General features: G+C 40.4%; 1 protein-coding gene across 1 annotated transcript; it reads left to right on the top strand.

Moving 5' to 3' along the window:
- Positions 1–881: 881 nt before the first annotated feature.
- gda (guanine deaminase) lies at positions 882–17,646 on the top strand. The gene is made up of 14 exons (XM_071353655.1): positions 882–1,053; positions 5,139–5,227; positions 5,330–5,501; positions 6,145–6,232; positions 8,614–8,719; positions 10,566–10,593; positions 10,787–10,894; positions 11,077–11,184; positions 12,470–12,567; positions 12,867–12,934; positions 13,464–13,610; positions 14,067–14,188; positions 14,616–14,643; positions 14,892–17,646. Exons 1-14 carry the CDS (start codon positions 925–927, stop codon positions 14,960–14,962), a joined length of 1,362 nt encoding a protein of 453 aa, XP_071209756.1. The 5' UTR covers positions 882–924; the 3' UTR covers positions 14,963–17,646.
- The last annotated feature ends 2,285 nt before the right edge of the window (positions 17,647–19,931 follow it).

Consider the following 19,931-nt stretch of genomic DNA (forward strand, 5'->3'; position numbering starts at 1 on the left):
TAACATATATATATATAAAAACATATAACTATAAATATATAAGCATAAATATGATACTGTAAGTTTGTAATGTTGATAGGCACCAAAATTATTTTTATAGTTCAAGTCCATTTCTGCTTGATACCTGGTATGTCAAATTGCAGTTTTTTGTTGTTGTAAATTAACTTTTTTGCAAATAAACTATGCAATTTATGTAACACAAATCCTATCTTATCTCCTTGGTGCTTTTATTATTATTATTTTTCTGAAAATAATATTTTGGATGTTATTAAACACTTATAGACCCATATTATATATTAATGAAAACAGTGACCCAAGTCTCTGCAGTATGTGAGTACAGTACTCTGTGTGTGTGTGAAAGACAGTGAGCTGCAGTTCCGAGGTTGAGACATTGACTATTCATAGTATGTTAAAGAATTCTAGTAAAATAACCCTTTGGACCACACTATCTGCCACATTGAAGAACTCCTGGGTAAGTGAATTATCACTTCTACCTCTAATCAGCAATCATAGGATTCATTCATGCTCCTTAGATGCCAGGTTAGGGTTACACAAATGTTCTGTCATGGTCTATGGACCCCCTGAAGTAGCCTTTGCCACCCCCTGGCCACCCCATGTATAAAACTCTAGTTCTGCCTGTGTCTAAGTAGTGAAACCTATCATACGATACGAAAGTGAACAATGCGCCATTGCTGAGCAATGCTTCAAAACCTATTTTTACAACACTGTAGGCTAATAAAGTTTCTGCTATGGCTGTCCCATGCGGGCGCACGCTACGCTTGTGGCCAGTCGCACTGTCGGCAGGTGGAGTCTCTTCTTGGTGCGCACAGATTAACCGCCCACTATCCTTGCCGAGGATATAAATGTGACAAGATTCATTTTCAACATCAAACTGCCAAACCCTGCTGTTGTAACATTCTAGATATGACTAGCTCCAACGAATCCGCTGTGGACATTGCGCACGTCTACAGGGGGACGTTTGTGCACTCCACCGATCACACAGCCGTGGAAATTCTGGAGGATCGGCTTCTGGGAGTGGACACAGAGGGGAAGGTCTGTCAGAATTAAACCGTGAAAGTATATTTCAATATCTATGAACAGCATACATTATGTTATTAATTTAGAAATAATCCTAGCAAAATGTATGTAAAGACTTTAACTTATGATTAGGCTATTTTATATTGCCAAAGTCTCATATACCTAGGCCTAAGTGGAACTTGCATTGTTTTATAGGCCTATGTTTTCCATCTCTTTTATACATTTTTTAAATTGTTGCATTTTATGTATTTGCTGCCCCAATTTCTATACATTTTATAAACCTGCATAGGCTAGGTAAATCTTTTCAAAACACTATAATAGCTAGCTTTGGCCAAAGAAATGCCCCAAGCCAGAATTGGATTCAGCATTTTTGTATGGATACCATTGACCTACACACATTTTCTTCAAAAGAAGATAAACCTGTTTCCTGCAATCATTATAATTGTGTAGTGTGCAACTCCAGTAGAGGCTACAAAGGGCCTGTGGCAGCTGTCACAAAAGTTGTGAAATGTGGTCTGGACTTTGTAATAATAGTTTCATGGAAATTGTTTCTTGCAATTTATATTGCTTTGTCATGCATGTGTTGTTTTTATTACAAAGGTTTCCCAAACTGACTCATGCCACCCAGATCCTAATTATGAGTTTAGGAGGTTATTTCATTTGGTAATTGGATGCATGTTTGTATAGTTTGTTTGTGTGTGTGTGTGTATACCGTGCATTAGGAAAGTATTCAGACCTCTTGACTTTTTCCACATTTTGTTACATTACAGCCTTATTCTAAAATGTATTAAATAACTTTTTTTCCCTGATCAATTTATACACAATACCCCATAATGACAAAGCAAAAACAGGTTTTTATACATTTTTGCAAATGTATAAAATAAAACAACAATTTACATAAGTATTCAGACCCTTTACTCAGTACTTTGTTGAAGCAACTTTGGCAGCAATTACAGCCTTCAGTCATCTTGGGTATGACACTACAGACTTGGCACACCTGTATTTGGGGAGTTTCTCCCATTCTTCTCTGCAGATCCTCTCAAGCTCTGTCAGGTTGGATGGGGAGCGTCACTTCACAGCTATTTTCAGGTCTCTCCAGAGATTTTTGATCGGGTTCAAGTCCGGGCTCTGTCTTGGCCACTCAAGGACATTGAGACTTGTCCCGAAGCCACTCCTATGTTGTCTTGGCTGTGTGCTTAGGGTCGTTGTCCTCTTGGAAAGTGACCCTTCACCCCAGTCTGAGGTCTTGAGTGCTCTGGAACAGGTTTTCATCAAGGATCTCGCTGTACTTTGCTCCGTTCATCTTTCCCTTGATTCTGACTAGTCTCCCAGTCCCTGCTGCTGAAAAACATCCCCACAGCATGTTGTTGCCACCACCATGCTTTACCGTAGGGATGGTGCCAGGTTTCCTCCAGATGTGATGCTTGGCATTCCGGCCAAAGAGTTTAATCTTGGTTTCATCAGACCAGAGAATCTTGTTTCTCATGGTCAGAGTCCTTTAGGTGCATTTTGGCAAACTCAAAGCAGGCTGTCATGTGCCTTTTACTGAGGAGTGGCTTTCGTCTGGCCACCCTACCATAAAGGCCTGATTTGGTGGAATGCTGCAGAGATGGTTGTCCTTCTGGAAGGTTCTCTCATCTTCACAGAGGAGCTCTGTCAGAGTGACCAGCGGGTTCTTAGTCACCTCCCTGACCAAGGCCCTTCTTTTCCGACTGCTCAGTTTGTCTCGGCAGCCAGCTCTAGGAAGAGTCTTGGTGGCTCCAAACTTCTTCCGTTAAGAATGATTGAGGCCACTGTTCTTGGGGACCTTCAATGCTGAAAAACGTTTTTTTGGTACCCTTCTCCAGATCTTTGCCTCGATACAATCCTGTCTTGGAGCTCTACGGAAAATTCCTTCGACCTCATGGTTTATTTCTTTTCTCTGACCTGCACTGTCAACTGTGGGACCCTATATAGACCGGTGTGTGCCTTTTTACAAATCTTGTCCAATCAATTGAAATTACCAGGGGTGGACTCCAATGAAGTTGTAGAAACATTTCAAGGATGATCAATGGAAACAGGATGCACCTCAACTCAATTTAGAGTCGCAAAGTTCCCTTCCCTGGAAGCCTGTGTTTCAGACATAAGGAAGTGGATGGCGGCAAATGTTTTACGTTTAAACTCGGACAAAACAGAGATGCTAGTTCTAGGTCCCAAGAAATAAAGAGATATTCTGTTGGATCTGATAATTAGTCTTGATGGTTGTACAGAGGTCGCAAATAAAACTGCGAAGGACCTAGACCTTACTCTGGACCCTGATCTCTCTTTTGATGAACATATCAAGACTGTTTCAAGGACAGCTTTATTCTATCTACATAGCACATACCCAAATAAAGCACTAAATAACTTCAGTTTGTGCTAAATACAGCTGCTAGGATCTTGACTAGAAAATCATATTACTCCAGTGCTAGCCTCTACCTCTCCTGTTAAGGCGAGGGCTGATTTCCTACCTATCTTTCTGATTTGATCCTGCCGTACGTACCTACACGTAGGCTACGGTCCCAGGACTCCATTTGTATGGAATGGTCTGCCTGTACATGTGAGGGACGCAGACTCGGTCTCGACCTTTAAGTCTTTACTGAAGACTTATCTCTTCACTAGGTCCTGGTCCTATGATTGAGTGCAGTCTGGCCCAGGAGTGTGAAGGTGAACGGAAAGGCACTGGAGCGACAAACCGCCCTTCCTGTCTCTCCCTGGCGGTTCCCCTCTCTCCACTGGGATTCTCTGCCTCAAACCTTATTATGGGGGATGAGTCACTGGCTTACTGGTGCTCTTCCATGCCGTCTCTAGGAGGGGTTCTTCACTTGAATGGGTTCAGGCACTGACGTGATCTTCCTTTCGGGGTTCGTGCCGCGGGGGAGATCTTCGTAGGCTATACACGGCCTTGTCTCAGAGCAGTAAGTTGGTGGTTTGAAGATATCCCTCTAGTGGTGCGGGGACTGTGCTTTGGCAAAATGGGTGGGGTTATATCCTGCCTGGTTGGCCCTGTCTGGTGGTATTGTCGGACGGGGCCACAGTGTCTCCCGACCCCTCCTGTCTCAGCCTCCAGTAATTATGCTGCAATAGTTTATGGCTACAGTCAGTATGTTATATCTGGAGTATTTCTCCTGCCTTATCCGGTGTCCTGTGTGAATTTTAAGTTTTCTCTCTAAGAACCTGAGCCCTAGGACCATGCCTCAGGACTACCTGGCCTGATGACTAGTTGCTGTCCCCAGTCCACCTGGCCGTGCTGCTGCTGCTCCAGTTTCAACTGTTCTGCCTACGGCTATGGAACCCTGACCTGTTCCCCAGACATGCTACCTTGTCCCGGACCTGCTGTTTTCGACTCTCCTTCTCTACCGCACCTGGAGTCTCTGAATGATAGGCTGTGAAAAGCCAACCGACATTTACTCCTGAGGTGCAGACCTGTTGCACCCTCTACAACCACTGTGATTATTATATTTTGACCCTGCTGGTCATCTATGAACGTTTGAACATCTTGGCCATGTACTGTTATAATCTCCACCCGGCACAGCCAGAAGAGGACTGGCCACCCCTCAGAGCCTGGTTCCTCTCTAAGTTTCTTCCTGGGTTCTGGCCTTTCTAGGGAGTTTTTCCACGCCACCGTGCTTTTGCGTTGCTTGCTGTTTGGGGTTTCAGGCTGGGTTTCTGTATAGCACTTTGTGACATCGGGTGATGTGAAAAGGGCTTCATAAATACATTTGATCATAGCAAAGGGTCTGAATACTTATGTACAATGAGGTGTTTCAGTTTTTTTTTTTTTTCACAAACCTGTTTTAGCTTTGTCATTGTGTGTAGATTGATGAGGAAATGTTTTTATTTAATCTATTTTAGAATCAGGCTGTAATGTAACAATGTGGATAGGTCTGAATACTTTCCGAATGTACTGTATGTTGAGGGTGTTTGTGTCATCTGACTGCCTTAATGTGTTACAGTAGATCAATTAACAATGCATGGATAAATTATATTTAAATGAATGAACACCTTGTTGAGTCAGGCTCTGATTGTCTCTCTCTTGCTCTAATCAGCACCTTGTCTTTGGTTGCTTCTCATGTTGACAGATTGCCTTCATTGGGAGTGGGCAGGAAGTCGACAGTCTTTCACAGAAGTGGGGGTTTGAGGCCTTGGCTGTTACACAGCTTGGACAGTAGTGAGTGATGAGTCCATCCTATGAGAGTAACACTAATTCCTAATCTATTTGTGACTGAACACATCCAAGTTATTATCCTAAAGTTCATTTTGTTGTCTGTAGTGAGTTCTTCATGCCAGGGATGGTGGACACCCACATCCACGCGTCTCAGTACAGCTATGCAGGCACAGCCCTGGACCTGCCCCTGCTACAGTGGCTCAACACGTACACCTTCCCAGTGGAGGCCCGCTACAAAGACTTGGAGTTCGCCCGCAACGTCTACACCCATGTCGTGGTGAGCTGTCTGGGCCAAACTAACAAACCTCAGCCTATAGAAGTCATCAGGGTCGTGTTCATCAGACACCAAATGGAAGAAAACTAACTGAAACAGACCTGGACTTGTCTAATAAGAAACACACAATGTTTTAAAATATATGCCTTTGCGCACCCGAATGAATCCGTCCCACTTGCATAGAGGATTATAGACCATTCTTATCCTTATTTCCTATTCTAAATCATCTGTTATACTTATTTAAAGCCTTGTGTTGCAGAGGTTAATATTGCAATGATAATGGACACTCCGGAGCAGAAACTTTGGTTGCCGTCTTTGCTCCCTTGCAGGGATAGGAATTCCAAAGGAGGGCCAATAACAGGCTGCTATGGCCATTTTAATAAAGGTTAAAGAGAGTTTATGTATGTGAAGCTTTAGCTTATTTTAAATGACCTGCAGTGTAGGAAAAACAATAAAAATGTTAACTATTTATGTTGCTTCCTTGGCTACTGTAAGGAAAGCTCACAGAGTGACAGTAGCATAGAAAATCTGATGGAATCTGGATACATTGTAACACAGCAGGCTAGGGCAGGTGAAATTTGCAGTGATGGAGTGGTGTTTATGAACAATAGGGCCTGAATACTAAAACAATCTCTGTCTATTTCAGAAAAGAACCCTGAGAAATGGTACGACTACGGCCTGTTACTTTGCCACCATACACACCGACGCTTCTCTCCTGCTGGGCCAAATCGCAGGTGAGAAAACAGACACATAAATACACAAACCTGCAGACACACTCTACCGCTCACTTGCACAATGGCTTAACATTGAACATAACCCAGATGTTTGTGCGATTTAGTCAGAGTGGTTGTACTTTGACCTGTTCCCAGTGTTCTTCTCGCCTGTTTAACTTTTGTTTATTACATAAGTAATAATGACAGAGGAAGGGAAGGACAAGGCATGCTCTGTGATAAAAGAGCACAGGACGTTATTTGACTGGCTATAAACATTAACCTAAATCACAATGTACAACTGTACCTGGAATACCCACACACACGCCTCCACTGCATAAGTTGTTATGCAACAATGTATCAATCAATCAGTCTTTTTTTTTTTTAAAGGGGGATTGGAACTCCACTCTTTCAAATGTGTTATATTTATTTAGACAGGAAAGTAGGGAGACAGACAGCAGGGGATAGACAGTATTAAAAGTGGCGTTGTGGGGATTATAACCTCGCTGCAGGGGGACACAATACAAGTGGTCTGGAGGCAGCTGTGTTGACTCCTAGGCCAGCCTCCGGCACCCAGTCTCTCGCTATGTAGTTGGGTTATGTTGACAATGTTCAATTTCACAGTGCAAACGTCATTGTGGGAGGAGTCTAGTGTGTGAATGTTTTGTTTACCCTTTGAGTCCCATGCTATAATCGGAAATATGTTTGTGCTTCTATACCAATGACTGTATAGGAATGGACAAAGCCATCGATCACGTGACACCATTCATTCCTATGTGAAGACTCGATAGCGCATTGAAGCCAAATGAAGTCGGTTAAGATAGTATCTCATGGATACATAACATGCGCAGTTTGAGCTAATTCAGGAAGTGGCGTTGCAGGCTAGCTCAGTGCTGCCCCCTCTCAATGAGTAACTCCAGTAGAAGGCTGACCGGGGTACTGCAGGCTGCCATTAGCAACTAAATTGTCCTTTTAACTTCTGTGTGTGATTTTTACAACATTATCGTTTGAAGGACTTGCATATGGTGTATTAGAAGCAATTATTGGTACCATGATTGTCTTCAAATTTTTATTTTATTTACATGAAGATTGACCACAAAGATGGCCATTTTCCCATTCACTGTAATGGGGATCCTGTTTTCTGCAAACAACACCTGCAGTATCGCAGTTGGCCTTGAACTTCTGTGGTTTCAATAAGATGGGTCTGTTGTTCTGTTCCGAACCCTCTTAAACATTCCTCTGTCTTCTGCATCTGCTGATGCCGACGATTAGCCTGTGCGATTGATGGGGGCTGAACTAGAGCGGTGTTTGTGAGACCACGGCTGATCGGGCGGATCCCGAAAACTGTTCTTCTCACAAAAACGTCTGTAAAGTCCAAGCAGTTTGAGCTACAAAACTATTATGACCCCACTATGAAAAGCTGAGACTGTTTTGCTCTGACACTCACGCCGCACAAGACTCGTTAGAAGGTAAGGGTTCTTCTACATAGAAAATCATACACAATTATTGCATTGTGATCGTCCCTGATGTTTTCCTAAGCTTTGCTATATCTCTCAGATCCATTTCAGAATTATCCTGTGGATATTAAAGTTTATTTCACCAAGTTCAATTTCTGCCCTGGACTTTGTGTCTATAATACTGTATGTAATAAGATCACATAGTTGCTGTCACAAAGTCCAAACTCCACGCAGTTGTCACTGACTAGTTGTATAAAGGAAGGAAACAAGGAAACAATTTCTGCAAAAAAACTATTTTTGAGGTTTTTGCTTGCCAGACCTTTTTTTATTGACATTTGGCAATAAAACTTATGAATGTAACTGTTTTATGTTTTGTGTTCTACTTGTTGTCCTGAAAATAAAATGATGAAACACTTCAGTATGAGGTTAAATGAGGGCAGGGATAGCAGGTAATGTAAGTATTGAGTTTCAGGTACAGGGATTGGCTGGGCATGAACATATTAATTTGCTGCATTCCGTCATTATGGTTACCCACTGTAATAAAAATTATTTTTACGAACACCAGCTCAGAACAAGACATGAACATAGGGTTTTGTATGTAGAGGAGTTTGTCACTTTCTCATCTACTTACTGCATGCATGGAATATTTGTCCTTTGATGGTTGCATTACTCCTCCTAAACCGTCTAGAGTTTGTAGTTTGGGAGGACACCAGAATTGTTTCACCACAACCAACAGCGCCCACCGTTTGGTTTATGAGATTTAATGTTAGCTTTAGTTTATTATTTAGGTTATTCCATAATGCTGATGAGCAACATTACAACTGTCCCTTTTGACTCCAGTCAGATACGGTCTCGACAGAGTGCTACTCTATTCACACCAAATGCAGCTCCCCTGATGGGTGATTTCACCAGTTTGGTGACCTTTCCCAATGTTTCTTGTCATTCCAGATGATTTTGGACAGCGTGCCCTTGTGGGCAAGGTGTGTATGGATACAAACAACTTTGTCCCACATTACAGAGAGACGCCAGAGGAGTCCCATGACGAAACCAACAGGTAGGTAATAGACAGAAGAGGGGGAAAAGCTGTATACATAATAAAGAGTTAAATGATTAGAGCAGGTGCTTTGCACAGGAGGGGTTTATGGGCTTTCACAATGGCTTTTCATGCCTCAAGACCGTAAGGTGACATGGAAAATAATTTCCTCGGAGGAGGATAGAGTAATGACTAAGAAAAGCATATTGAGTCATGACTGGCTTGTGCAGCAAGAACCAATGGGAACAGACATGTCATTCTAGACTTTACATGAGTTTATGGGACCTTCCAGCACAGGGGTTCCTATACCTTTTCGTCCCGATCCCATTTTGATATCTGGACCCCAACCATGTGAAAAAAAATTATGGAATTAACAGCGAATGTTTCATTTTTATTTGCGGCTATGGCAGTCAATTGAAAAACATTCTAACAGTATTTCGGATTGCCTTCTCAACTCACCATCGCATGCTTTTAATGTGGGGCTGTGACAGTCAATTGCAAATGAGTCTGACATAATGTATCTTGTCTCATCACCACTAGTGAGATGGGTGTGCTTGATGCATGTCACGTCGGAGCTTCTCAAAGTCAGGGGTTTCAATGCAGATGAGAGCACTGAATCCAGCTTCACACAGACATGAGCTGGCGAAGGATACCATGAGTTTTATGGTGCTTTCAAGACCGGGAACTCTGAAAATACTAGGTCAGTAAGTCGTAGCTTTAGAAATAGGCCTGAGTTCCCGAGTTGGAATTTCGAGTTGTGTAACCGTTCAAAACAATTTTTCGCAGTCGGAGATCGTTTTTTTTTATAGAGTTCCCAGTTGTCTTAAATGCACTGAAGACTGAAGTCGTAGATTTTAGAGTTCCCAGTTGTTTTGAATGCGGCATTAAGAAAAATATGTCCTACTGAATAGAATCCCCCAACATGTATAGCGAACAAAAGTCAATGCATGGGCATCTTGGCCCTAAGAGCTAACGTCCATTTGGAGAGCATATGCTGGGGCGTTTTTGAGTCATTTAGTCAGTTTCCTCTTGATTTCTAGCAATAGTTTACATTCTTAGTTTAAAAGTGTTATCTGGCAAGGGTATTGATGTGAGTTTCTGTGTGTCTGCCTCCCCACACATTGTTTTCACCGTATCAATTGCGGCCGATAATATCAAAGTATCTGCATTAGTGTGTGGTTTCATAGCGGGCCTAGCCATTCACCATGGGAATGATTTCAAATGCAACGGTCAAGTGCAGCCTTTTCCCATGATCTACGGGTGCTTTCTGGTTGAATTTTATAATTTAGATTTGCATTATTTTTATTTTTAAGGTTAACCACAATACAATAATTTTGAGACACAAAGGGATATATTTTATTTTTCTCAGGATTTTGGAAATTCTCGCGCAACCCTATTTTAATATCCAGTCCCAATTTTGAGAACTGCTGCTCTAGCCTCACAATATATCTCACAACATTTGTCATATTTCAACATACATTCCAAGTATGGCATACATTCCAAGCAAATCTGAAAGGAGAAATTAGTGAGGAAATCATTGTCTCTGAGCCAGTTGCTGCAGTCTGAAAAACAGGATTGAGTCCTTCCTAACACTCACATCTTGCCCAACACACATCTGAGGTGTATTAATTGGGAAACAAACAGAAAGAAATGGAATGAAACGGAGAGGGACCTACCTGATAGAAATGTGTTTTCATTGTAAAATGTTTTTTTGTTTAGAGTAAACAGTTTCTGTTTTTCTACGGTATGCAACTAATGATTACACCCCAGCAGTCAACTCCTGAGTCAAGAGTTTTTTGGGGGTTGGTTGTGTCTGGCATTCTTTTAAATAAAAAATAAAAATGTGTTTTGTTTTGTGTTGCTCTAGGTTCATTAGTGAGATGTTGAAGAAGAAGGTAAGACTCCTTAGCCCTGCTAGCATAGGGGGGGTTTCTAAGTCTAATAGAATCTAAGGGAACATGTACAAGTCAGTGGCAATGTAGGGATTGTATTCCCCCCCCCCCCAAAAAAACACATTTGTGATCAGAATCTGTGAAAGGAGCTTTTTAGGATTTTGCTCACTGGGTGTCTCTGTCTTGTTTGGGGCAGTACCCCCTTGTGAGGCCGGTGGTGACCCCGCGCTTCGCCCTGTCTTGCTCTGCTGCCCTGCTGGGTCACCTGGGAGAGATCGCCCAGAATAACAACCTGCACATCCAGGTGAGCCTTGCCAGCCTGTAGCCACAGTAACCAAGTCAAGAGAATCCTATGGGAATGTTGCTTTGAGGATGATAATTTATCTATATTTATCTCCCTTCCATTCTCTATCTCCCTTTAATTCATACACATTGATAATCACCTGAAGATTTAAAAAATACATTGATCGTCTCTGTGATCCCCAGAGTCACATCAGTGAGACGAAGGAGGAGGTGAAGCTGGTGAAGGAACTATTCCCAGACTACGACTCCTACACAGACGTCTACCACAAACACAACCTTCTCACTGACAAGGTTAGCCCAACACACACACACACAGTACAAGGACATTCTATGGATAATGAAGATCATAATATTGCTGATTATAATGATAGCGGTGGTAATGGTAGTAAGTATGCTAATGTTGATGATGATGATTATAATGATAGCGGTGGTAATGGTAGTAAGTATGTTGGTGACGATTATAATGATAGCGGTGGTAATGGTAATAAGTATGCTGATGTTGATGATTATAATGATAGCGGTGGTAATGGTAGTAAGTATGCTGGTGATGATTATAATGATAGCGGTGGTAATGGTAGTAAGTATGCTGGTGATGATTATATGGATAGCGGTGGTAATGGTAGTAAGTATGCTGGTGATGATTATAATGATAGTGGTGGTAATGGTAGTAAGTATGCTGATGTTGATGATTATAATGATAGCGGTGGTAATGGTAGTAAGTATGTTGATGATTATAATGATAGCGGTGGTAATGGTAGTAAGTATGTTGATGATTATAATGATAGCGGTGGTAATGGTAGTAAGTATGTTGATGATTATAATTATAATGATAGCGGTGGTAATGGTAGTAAGTATGCTAATGTTGATGTTGATGATTATAATGATAGCGGTGGTAATGGTAGTAAGTATGTTGATGATTATAATGATATCGCTGGTAATGGTAGTAAGTATGCGGATGTTGTTTGATGATTATAATGATAGCGCTGGTAATGGTAGTAAGTATGTTGATGATTATAATGATAGCGGTGGTAATGGTAGTAAGTATGTTGATGATTATAATGATAGCGGTGGTAATGGTAGTAAGTATGCTGGTGATGATTATAATGATAGCGGTGGTAATGGTAGTAAGTATGTTGATGATTATAATGATAGCGGTGGTAATGGTAGTAAGTATGCTGCTGTTAATGATTATAATGATAGCGGTGGTAATGGTAGTAAGTATGCTGGTGATGATTATAATGATAGCGGTGGTAATGGTAGTAAGTATGCTGGTGATGATTATAATGATAGCGGTGGTAATGGTAGTAAGTATGCTGGTGATGATTATAATGATAGCGGTGGTAATGGTAGTAAGTATGCTGGTGATGATTATAATGATAGCGGTGGTAATGGTAGTAAGTATGCTGATGTTGATGATTATAATGATAGCGGTGGTAATGGTAGTAAGTATGCTGATGTTGATGATGATTATAATGATAGCGGTGGTAATGGTAGTACGTATGTTGATGTTGATGATTATAATGATAGCGGTGGTAATGGTAGTAAGTATGTTGATGATGATGGTGATGGTTCACAGACTGTGATGGCTCACGGTTGTCACCTAACCGATGAAGAGCTGAAGCTGTTCAGAGAGAAAGGGGCGTCCGTCGCTCACTGTCCCAATTCCAACATCTCGTAAGTGTTTCTCATTACCCTACAGTTCACGTTCCCTGACTACGCCTGTGTATTCCCAAGGGTCATTGATGGAAGATGTGAAAGGAAAGACCATGTCTTAGGATTTAGAAATAAATCACGATTCTTATTTTTATATCATACCCTATCCTTTTAAGAACACAGCAGTGATACTAGATATCATATCAGCACTCAAGATAGAACCTGCCCATATTCTCTCTCTCTCCTCTATTTCTCTCCTCTCTCTATTCTCTCTCTCTCTCTCTCATTTCCCCCTCTCTCTCGCTCATTTCCCTCTTCAGGTTGTGCAGTGGTATGCTAGATGCCCGCAGGGTTCTGAACCACAAAGTAAAGCTGGGGCTGGGCACAGGTGAGTCCATGACAACACACTACAAAGCAGATCATCTTCCTTTTACCTGAGCGCACTGTGTTCTGTATCGTTTTTAGCCCATGTGTGCTGTATAAAAAAAAAACGAATGTAATATCCCTGAGTTGTCCATATTTTAAATTTGTAACTAAATCAAGGCAATCGTGATTGAGTTATATAATAATCAATATATTTTTGATCAAATTAAAGTCTAATTAAGTTATTTCAAATGGCACAGATAATATTATTTCTTAGAATAATTATTTTACATTACTGTTTTTTCATTGAGGCCGGCAATAGAGGCAACTTTCTTCTAGGTTCCCTGTCTGGTATCAAACTGGCTTCACACCATAACAACATGAGATTAGCTGATCTGCTAGTTTATTTTAGCACACAGGTGCATGTTATTTCCCGTTAGTTTCGTTTTTAGAAAACCAGTGATTTTTTTGTTGCAATTGGCTCTGTGTTTAACGCATTAATACATTTGTCTGTGTATGCACTTGTGCGTGTGTCTGTGTTTCCGGCCTTGCAGATGTGGCAGGAGGCTACTCTCCCTCTATGCTGGATGCTGTGCGGAGAACGTTGGATACCTCTAAAGCCTTGACCATCCAGGACCCCCAGTACCAAACGCTCACCTTCGAGGAGGTCTTCAGACTGGCCACACTGGGAGGCAGCCAAGGTGGTAGACCTGGCCGGAGGGGTGGGGCATGGGGTGGGAGGGTCATCATCATCACCACTATTATTAAATCAATACATCAATCAGTATGAATGATTTGATACATGATGATTTATGAATTGAGACAGATTCATGTGCTCATGCGTTACTTTTCAAAACGCCTGTGCTGCAGCATCGATACATTGCTCATAGCACAAACTTTCTCATAGAGTGATGCCAAGCCAACAAGTTTATTTGCAATCACCTAAACTGCAATGAAATACATAGGTGACATTTCTGAAATATATTCCACTGACAGTACAGGTATATCCACTTTGCAGCACATGTTTTTGACCTGCACTACAGTCAAAAACCTTTTAATGAACCCAACTGTACATCTGTGTATTTTTTTATTGAGTCCTAAGATTGATGAATAATTGATTGATATTCTGAGCTCTGGATTGATTGTTTAGTTTGTAGCCCTGTCCCTGGATGAGCATACAGGAAACTTTCAGGTGGGGAAAGACTTTGATGCTCTGCGGGTAAACACGGCCATAGAAGGAGGACCCATTGATCTCATCAACCACGGCGAGGGCCCTAAGGTAGGAACCAATCTCCCAATACATAGAGCAGGGATCATCACCTAGATTCAGCTATGGGCCAATTCTTTCTTGAGCGGATGGTCAGGGGGCCGGAACATAATAACAGATAATTTGTAGATTGCAAATTGATCGCAAGAAGCCCAAACAGATATAATCATTTCAGACTTTGCTTTCATTTGTATACGATCACATACCTGTATATCTCTCTGTTATGCGTGGGAATACATTGGAACAGATTTCCAAAATTAAAATCACTTTGAGCTGATTTGCCTGTGTTTTTACTGTCTTATGTCCCAAAGAAATATATACAAATATTTATTTTCTTCTAAAAAAAAACTTGGGCTAAATAAAATGGGAAACCCTGTTACCTGTTGAGTCATTCTGTCTCCCAATACATAACATTCATCTTGGTTCCATTTGATTTCAGGTGCTCCTGGAGAAGTTCTTGAATTTGGGTAAGGGTTTCGTTTCTGTCTCTCTCACACAATAGGTTACATGTTTTCAGACTTTGGTGGATGGGCCCTTTTACGTGCCATGAAAGTATTGTGGTGAATTCACTGATAGCCACGACAGGGACTCAAACCTGGGTCCTTGCAGCTGTCAGCCAAGAGGTCCGAAACTCTCGAGGTCACTAGGTGTTGTGAAATTTTAAGTATTTTCAGGTTCTTTTTTTTCTCCTTCTTTGTTCCCCTTCCTCCTTCAGGGGATGATCGGAACATTGCGGAGGTGTACGTGGCAGGGAAGAGAGTGGTCCCATTCGTAGAAACACCATAGATTTGGGTTTGGTTGCTGGATTGTTGTCATCTTGTTACCATCTGTCTGAACCCTCTACCAGTTTACCTGACTGCTGTTGTGACAGGAGGTGATGAGGAAAATGTATTCAACGAGAGGGATTATTACTGTATATACAGTGTGTGTGTTTTCAATCATCTAGTGTAATTACTTACAGTTAAATTCAATGGGTGATATTGCTGCTCATCGTGAAGTTCAGAGTGAATCCTATGTTGTCATACTTATGTCGTAACCCAAAGAACATCATTGTCTATGTTGTTTTTGTTATTTCAAAGTCGAAGGAAATGTGTGTGTTTTATGAATGTGGGTTTATTCAATTCAAGTAACTTTTATTTCCTGAGTGGGAACTTCATGTATGGTGACGGCTTGATATAAACAAGATATATAACAACACAGCAACATAGAACACGAAAACATGTGCAGTATAATAGATTAGATGCAACCATAGGCTGTATATAAACATAAATAAAAATGTCAAGGGTTGAGGAGTTTGATGGATGATGGTACAAAACTAGAAGCTGCTCTCTTAGACTTTGTATGCCAGAGATCTACGTAAATCTGCGCCAGGAGGGAAAGGGAGTTGTACTGGTCCAAGACTTCTCTAAGTGTGTAAGGTCCAAAGCTATTTGTTCCCCCTATTGTATCTGTAGCTTTGCATTTGTCAGGCTTTTACAGCATCCTTGACTTCGTCTCGGGCCTAACAACACAAGTGCCAATATATCCTCCAAACACCGGTTTCTCGGGCATTATCACTTAATGGTATTTATTATGCAACTGCTGTTCCATGCTACAGTGCTGAGTTTTGCAGAAAAAGCTACAAAGTAAAAGGGACAAATATTCTGTATCTGCATGATTTTAAGTGAAAATGTGTCTCTTTTGTTTGTAACATTTTTCGAGAGTATTCACGCCTGGAGGCAAAGGTTTTAACACATTATTGATAGTGGTTCCAGGATAAAGCGTAAGGTTATATGAAAATATAGAGGCTGAACACTGCAAACAGCATAGCTTTAAAATTATTTTGTTAAAGCAAACGTTCCTCCAAGCCAGATATTTTCCCTGTCTCACTCACACTTATCTCCTGCACTGTAGACCCATCTGTGTGTGACAGATGAAAAGCTAGAAGTGACCATATCCATTTGACAGCCTACCATAGCACAATGTGGGAAATCTGTCATAGACAGGTCCACTATAAAGACTACAGAGATTCGAGTTTGTGGTCCACAGCAAACACATCCCAAAACAATGGATGATCCAATTCCATTAGATTATTTGTTATAGTTGTCAGCAGTTTTTAATTTGAGCCGGATACTGCTGGAACAGGAGTGTTACCTTCTTCTTCAAGAGGTCACCAATGAACCTAGAGCAACACAAAACAGTTTTGGACTGTTTCGTTCTGGAACCTATTAGGCTGGATCGCAATAATTAAAATATAATAGTGTCAAAGTAGCATGTCATTACGATCATTTATGCGGTATTAAAACAGATTCTGCCAAAGTCTCTAGTTGTGTAAAATGACTGAGGTAAAGACAGTTTCAGGTTCGATATTCAACAGATATTCGCGCTTTCAAACCTCAATAGCTTTCAAACCACTTGAGCCACAGATTCCAAATAAGTGTCACGATGTTGGAAAAATTGCACACAACATTGCACAGGTCTTATTGTCATGATTTGGACATTTTAATTTGCTTTCCAAAGCTTAAAAACATGTGGAAATGTGAGCAGCATTTTGTATTCCTAGTTGAATTAGTTAGGGAGTGTAAACATTTTACATTCGAATGTCAATAGCTCCTTGGTCATGTGACCTACTTGACTCAAACAAGGTTCAGATTGTCCACTGACTACCCTTCTATATTGCACACCCTTTGGTTTGTTCATTTTCATCTCACACGTTTTACATTCATTTTTCAAACTTTAACATTTCAATAGCTCCTTGATCATGTGACCTACTGACTTCAAACAAGTTTCAGAATGTACACTCAGTGGGCCTACACATTGCACACCCTTTAGTTTGTCCATTTATCTCACTCGATTTTACATGAATTTTTCAGAATTTAAAACTTCAATAGCTCCTTGGTCATGTGACCTACTGGACTGAAACGAACTTCAGAATGTCCACGGACTAGCCTTGTATATTGCACACTCTTGTTTTTGTACTGTAAAATCACGTAGTGTAATGTACATTTTTCATAGTTTTAAATTTCATTAGCTCCTTGGTCATGTCAATTACACACATAAGAAGCGTGCAGTGGATATACACCCATATTGCATAACCTTTATCATGTATCTTCTATATTGTTGTAAATTAATATTAGTTTGACAATTAGGGGGTTAAATCCAGTGTTGTGTTTACCCTTTTCTTTAATATTTATCTATAATAATTGGTAGTTCTAAGTACTTATTTTCCCTGTTTTTTTTTTTATTTTGCCACAGTATTTAAGTGGTACACAATAGGAGAGAGACCGATAATATCTCCTTTCATCGTTAATATCAACCATAAAGTAAAATGGCAAAGTACGAGAGTCATTGTCCAAAGCAGGGATGGAGAGTGAGCTAGTAAGGTAGGCTGCAGTGGGTTTGCTGGGCAATACATATACTGAACATGTAACCAGAGTGATGGTGGCCAGAAAATCAATGAATAAAAATGTTATATTGACAAATTAAACAAATTGTAGATCTTTAATCTTTTCCAACATGTCAACAGACACTTTACTTCACATAAGTACAAAACATTTCACAGTGTTAACTTTCTCTTTATCCCTGGTTGATGTACACGTCAGAGCCTCTTCAGTGTGGATGGGGTATAGCATACATTTCAACAACAAAGACTGCACTTCCAGTTTGTGTTCTTTACTCTGTTGAACTCTTAGTAACTCTTAGTTACTAGTTGTCTTCATTCCTAGTTACAGCACATGGAACCACCGTTGGCATGCAAAACATTCAATCCAAAACAAAGCGTAACACGTTATAAATAATATCAAATATCAATGCAGTATGACGAATTAGCCATCCATTGTGTTATATCATAAATTGTCTTACATGCCGTCACTGTTGTCAAAAGATTAGAAACATGTTAAATAAAGTTACTAACCCAGTCTTTGGGTCACATCCAGGTTTTTTAAATACATTTTTTATTTCACCTTTATTTTACCAGGTAGGCCAGTTGAGAACAAGTTCTCATTTACAACTGTGATCTGGCCAAGATAAAGCAAAGCAGTGTGACAAAAACAACAGCACAGTTACACATGGGATAAACAAACGTACAGTCAATAACACAATAGAAAAAGTCTAAATACAGTGAAGGTTCTTTATCAGTGGCACACATGAAGCAGTTGTTGGCTTTGTTGAACTCTGAAATCATAGGCATGAACTGAACATATGGCTGTCCCACACAACTACATAAAAATAAAGATTTACTTTTACTTTTAACTAAATGTCATTACATACCAGACATTTTTAGTATATCCTCAGCCATTTCTTTTCGCACTTGCTCCATGTGTTTTTGTGAAGGTTCTATATCAATTTGGGAGGGGATGTTGGGGGAAGTTCTGTGCAACTTCCTTGGCCATCTACACCAAAAAATAAAATAGAGTTTTTGACCTAATTGTCATATAACAGCTAAGCGTTCATTATTGAAAATCTAACTATCAAACCTGCATTACAAAGACCCCGCAGCTGAAGGTGTTCTGCTGCATGGTGTGAGTTATTTCCCCTCCTTTCCACTTGATGTCCGCCCAGTCGTCTTTTCCATGGCAGGATCTTCTCATTTTGAAGTTTTCTCTTTTTTTAATGTAAACATAATGGAATTCTGATTAGTTATAGGCAAATGAATACACAGGCCAAAACCGTATGCTGATTTCCTTATCACTATAATCTAGTGTAGGTCATTTATTTTATGCCCCATTCTACACACAGCCTAAATTAAAGGCACAGAACCATTTACAGGACAATAATAAAAGTAGCATATAGGATCCAATCACAGAGTGAATAAATGTAGAGCGTTTATAGACTTTAAGAAAAAAATATTAAGTGACAGTTTCATCAGTACGTGCTTAAAGAAAGTCATATCATAAAGATTACAAATGACAGTGCCCATCAAGTTTATGAAAATAGATAATTAATTGTAAGCACCAAAGTGTGTTAGTGTGTTTGTCAAAATAATATCTGAAAATGTCAGTTGTTGAACATAATACTTGTATTTGCAATAGAAATTTATGATATTTGCAGTTGAGGAACATTCCATGTACCAACACTACATGTAGGACGGACATTCCCACATACAATATACAAATACATAGAGGAATTCTTCAGCTATGATTTTACCACTCAGAATCCAGAATTGATATGACAATGTGGCCAGCACAGGATGTAATACACCCTTACAACAATCTACTTTTTGATCTTTATGACTTCTTATCTGGTAAACTGCTGTTGTGTGTCAAGAAAAGAGCCCCAATTAGGGATTAGTGTACTCCAGTAAAAAAGGGCTGGTTTAGATTTAAAACTATTGCCCTGTGTCCCTGTTCATAGGGGCATGAGAGACTAGTCAGTGGTAGAATTGAGTTGGCACTTTATTGGCTCAAACACCCACAGACCCACAAGGTTGAGGTTACTCATGGACAGTAATTAGTAAAAAAAAAAAAAAAAAAGTTTTTTGCATTGTGTCTTCTAACTGTCCAAGAATAGGATCCTAAGTGTTAGGAAATATTTGTTCCAATACATACGAAGGAGGATGTCTCTCCTCATACCTCTGGCACTTTAGTCAGACTGTGTAAAAACGTTATGATGGGGCCGGCAACGGAGTTCCCATTGACTAAGCACCACGGAGACCAATCAGGAGAAAATACATACAGGTCAAGGGTGCCAATTGAAAGTCAAGGGGTGTGTCTGTGCCTTTTGGATTACTCTCTCTTTACAGAGAACCCCTGTGGTTCAAGTCAATCGCTACCCTTCC

This window comes from Salvelinus alpinus, chromosome 19 (assembly GCF_045679555.1).
Source record: "Salvelinus alpinus chromosome 19, SLU_Salpinus.1, whole genome shotgun sequence".
Lineage (NCBI taxonomy): Eukaryota > Metazoa > Chordata > Actinopteri > Salmoniformes > Salmonidae > Salvelinus > Salvelinus alpinus.

Excerpts from the sequence above, each read along its gene's own strand:
- gda (XM_071353655.1), top strand. The coding sequence starts at position 925 with ATGACTAGCTCCAACGAATCCGCTGTGGACATTGCGCACGTCTACAGG. Across the intron at positions 12,935-13,463 it reads AAAGCTGGGGCTGGGCACAG|ATGTGGCAGGAGGCTACTCT; the intron begins GTGAGTCCATGA and ends CCGGCCTTGCAG. Across the intron at positions 13,611-14,066 it reads CACACTGGGAGGCAGCCAAG|CCCTGTCCCTGGATGAGCAT; the intron begins GTGGTAGACCTG and ends TTTAGTTTGTAG.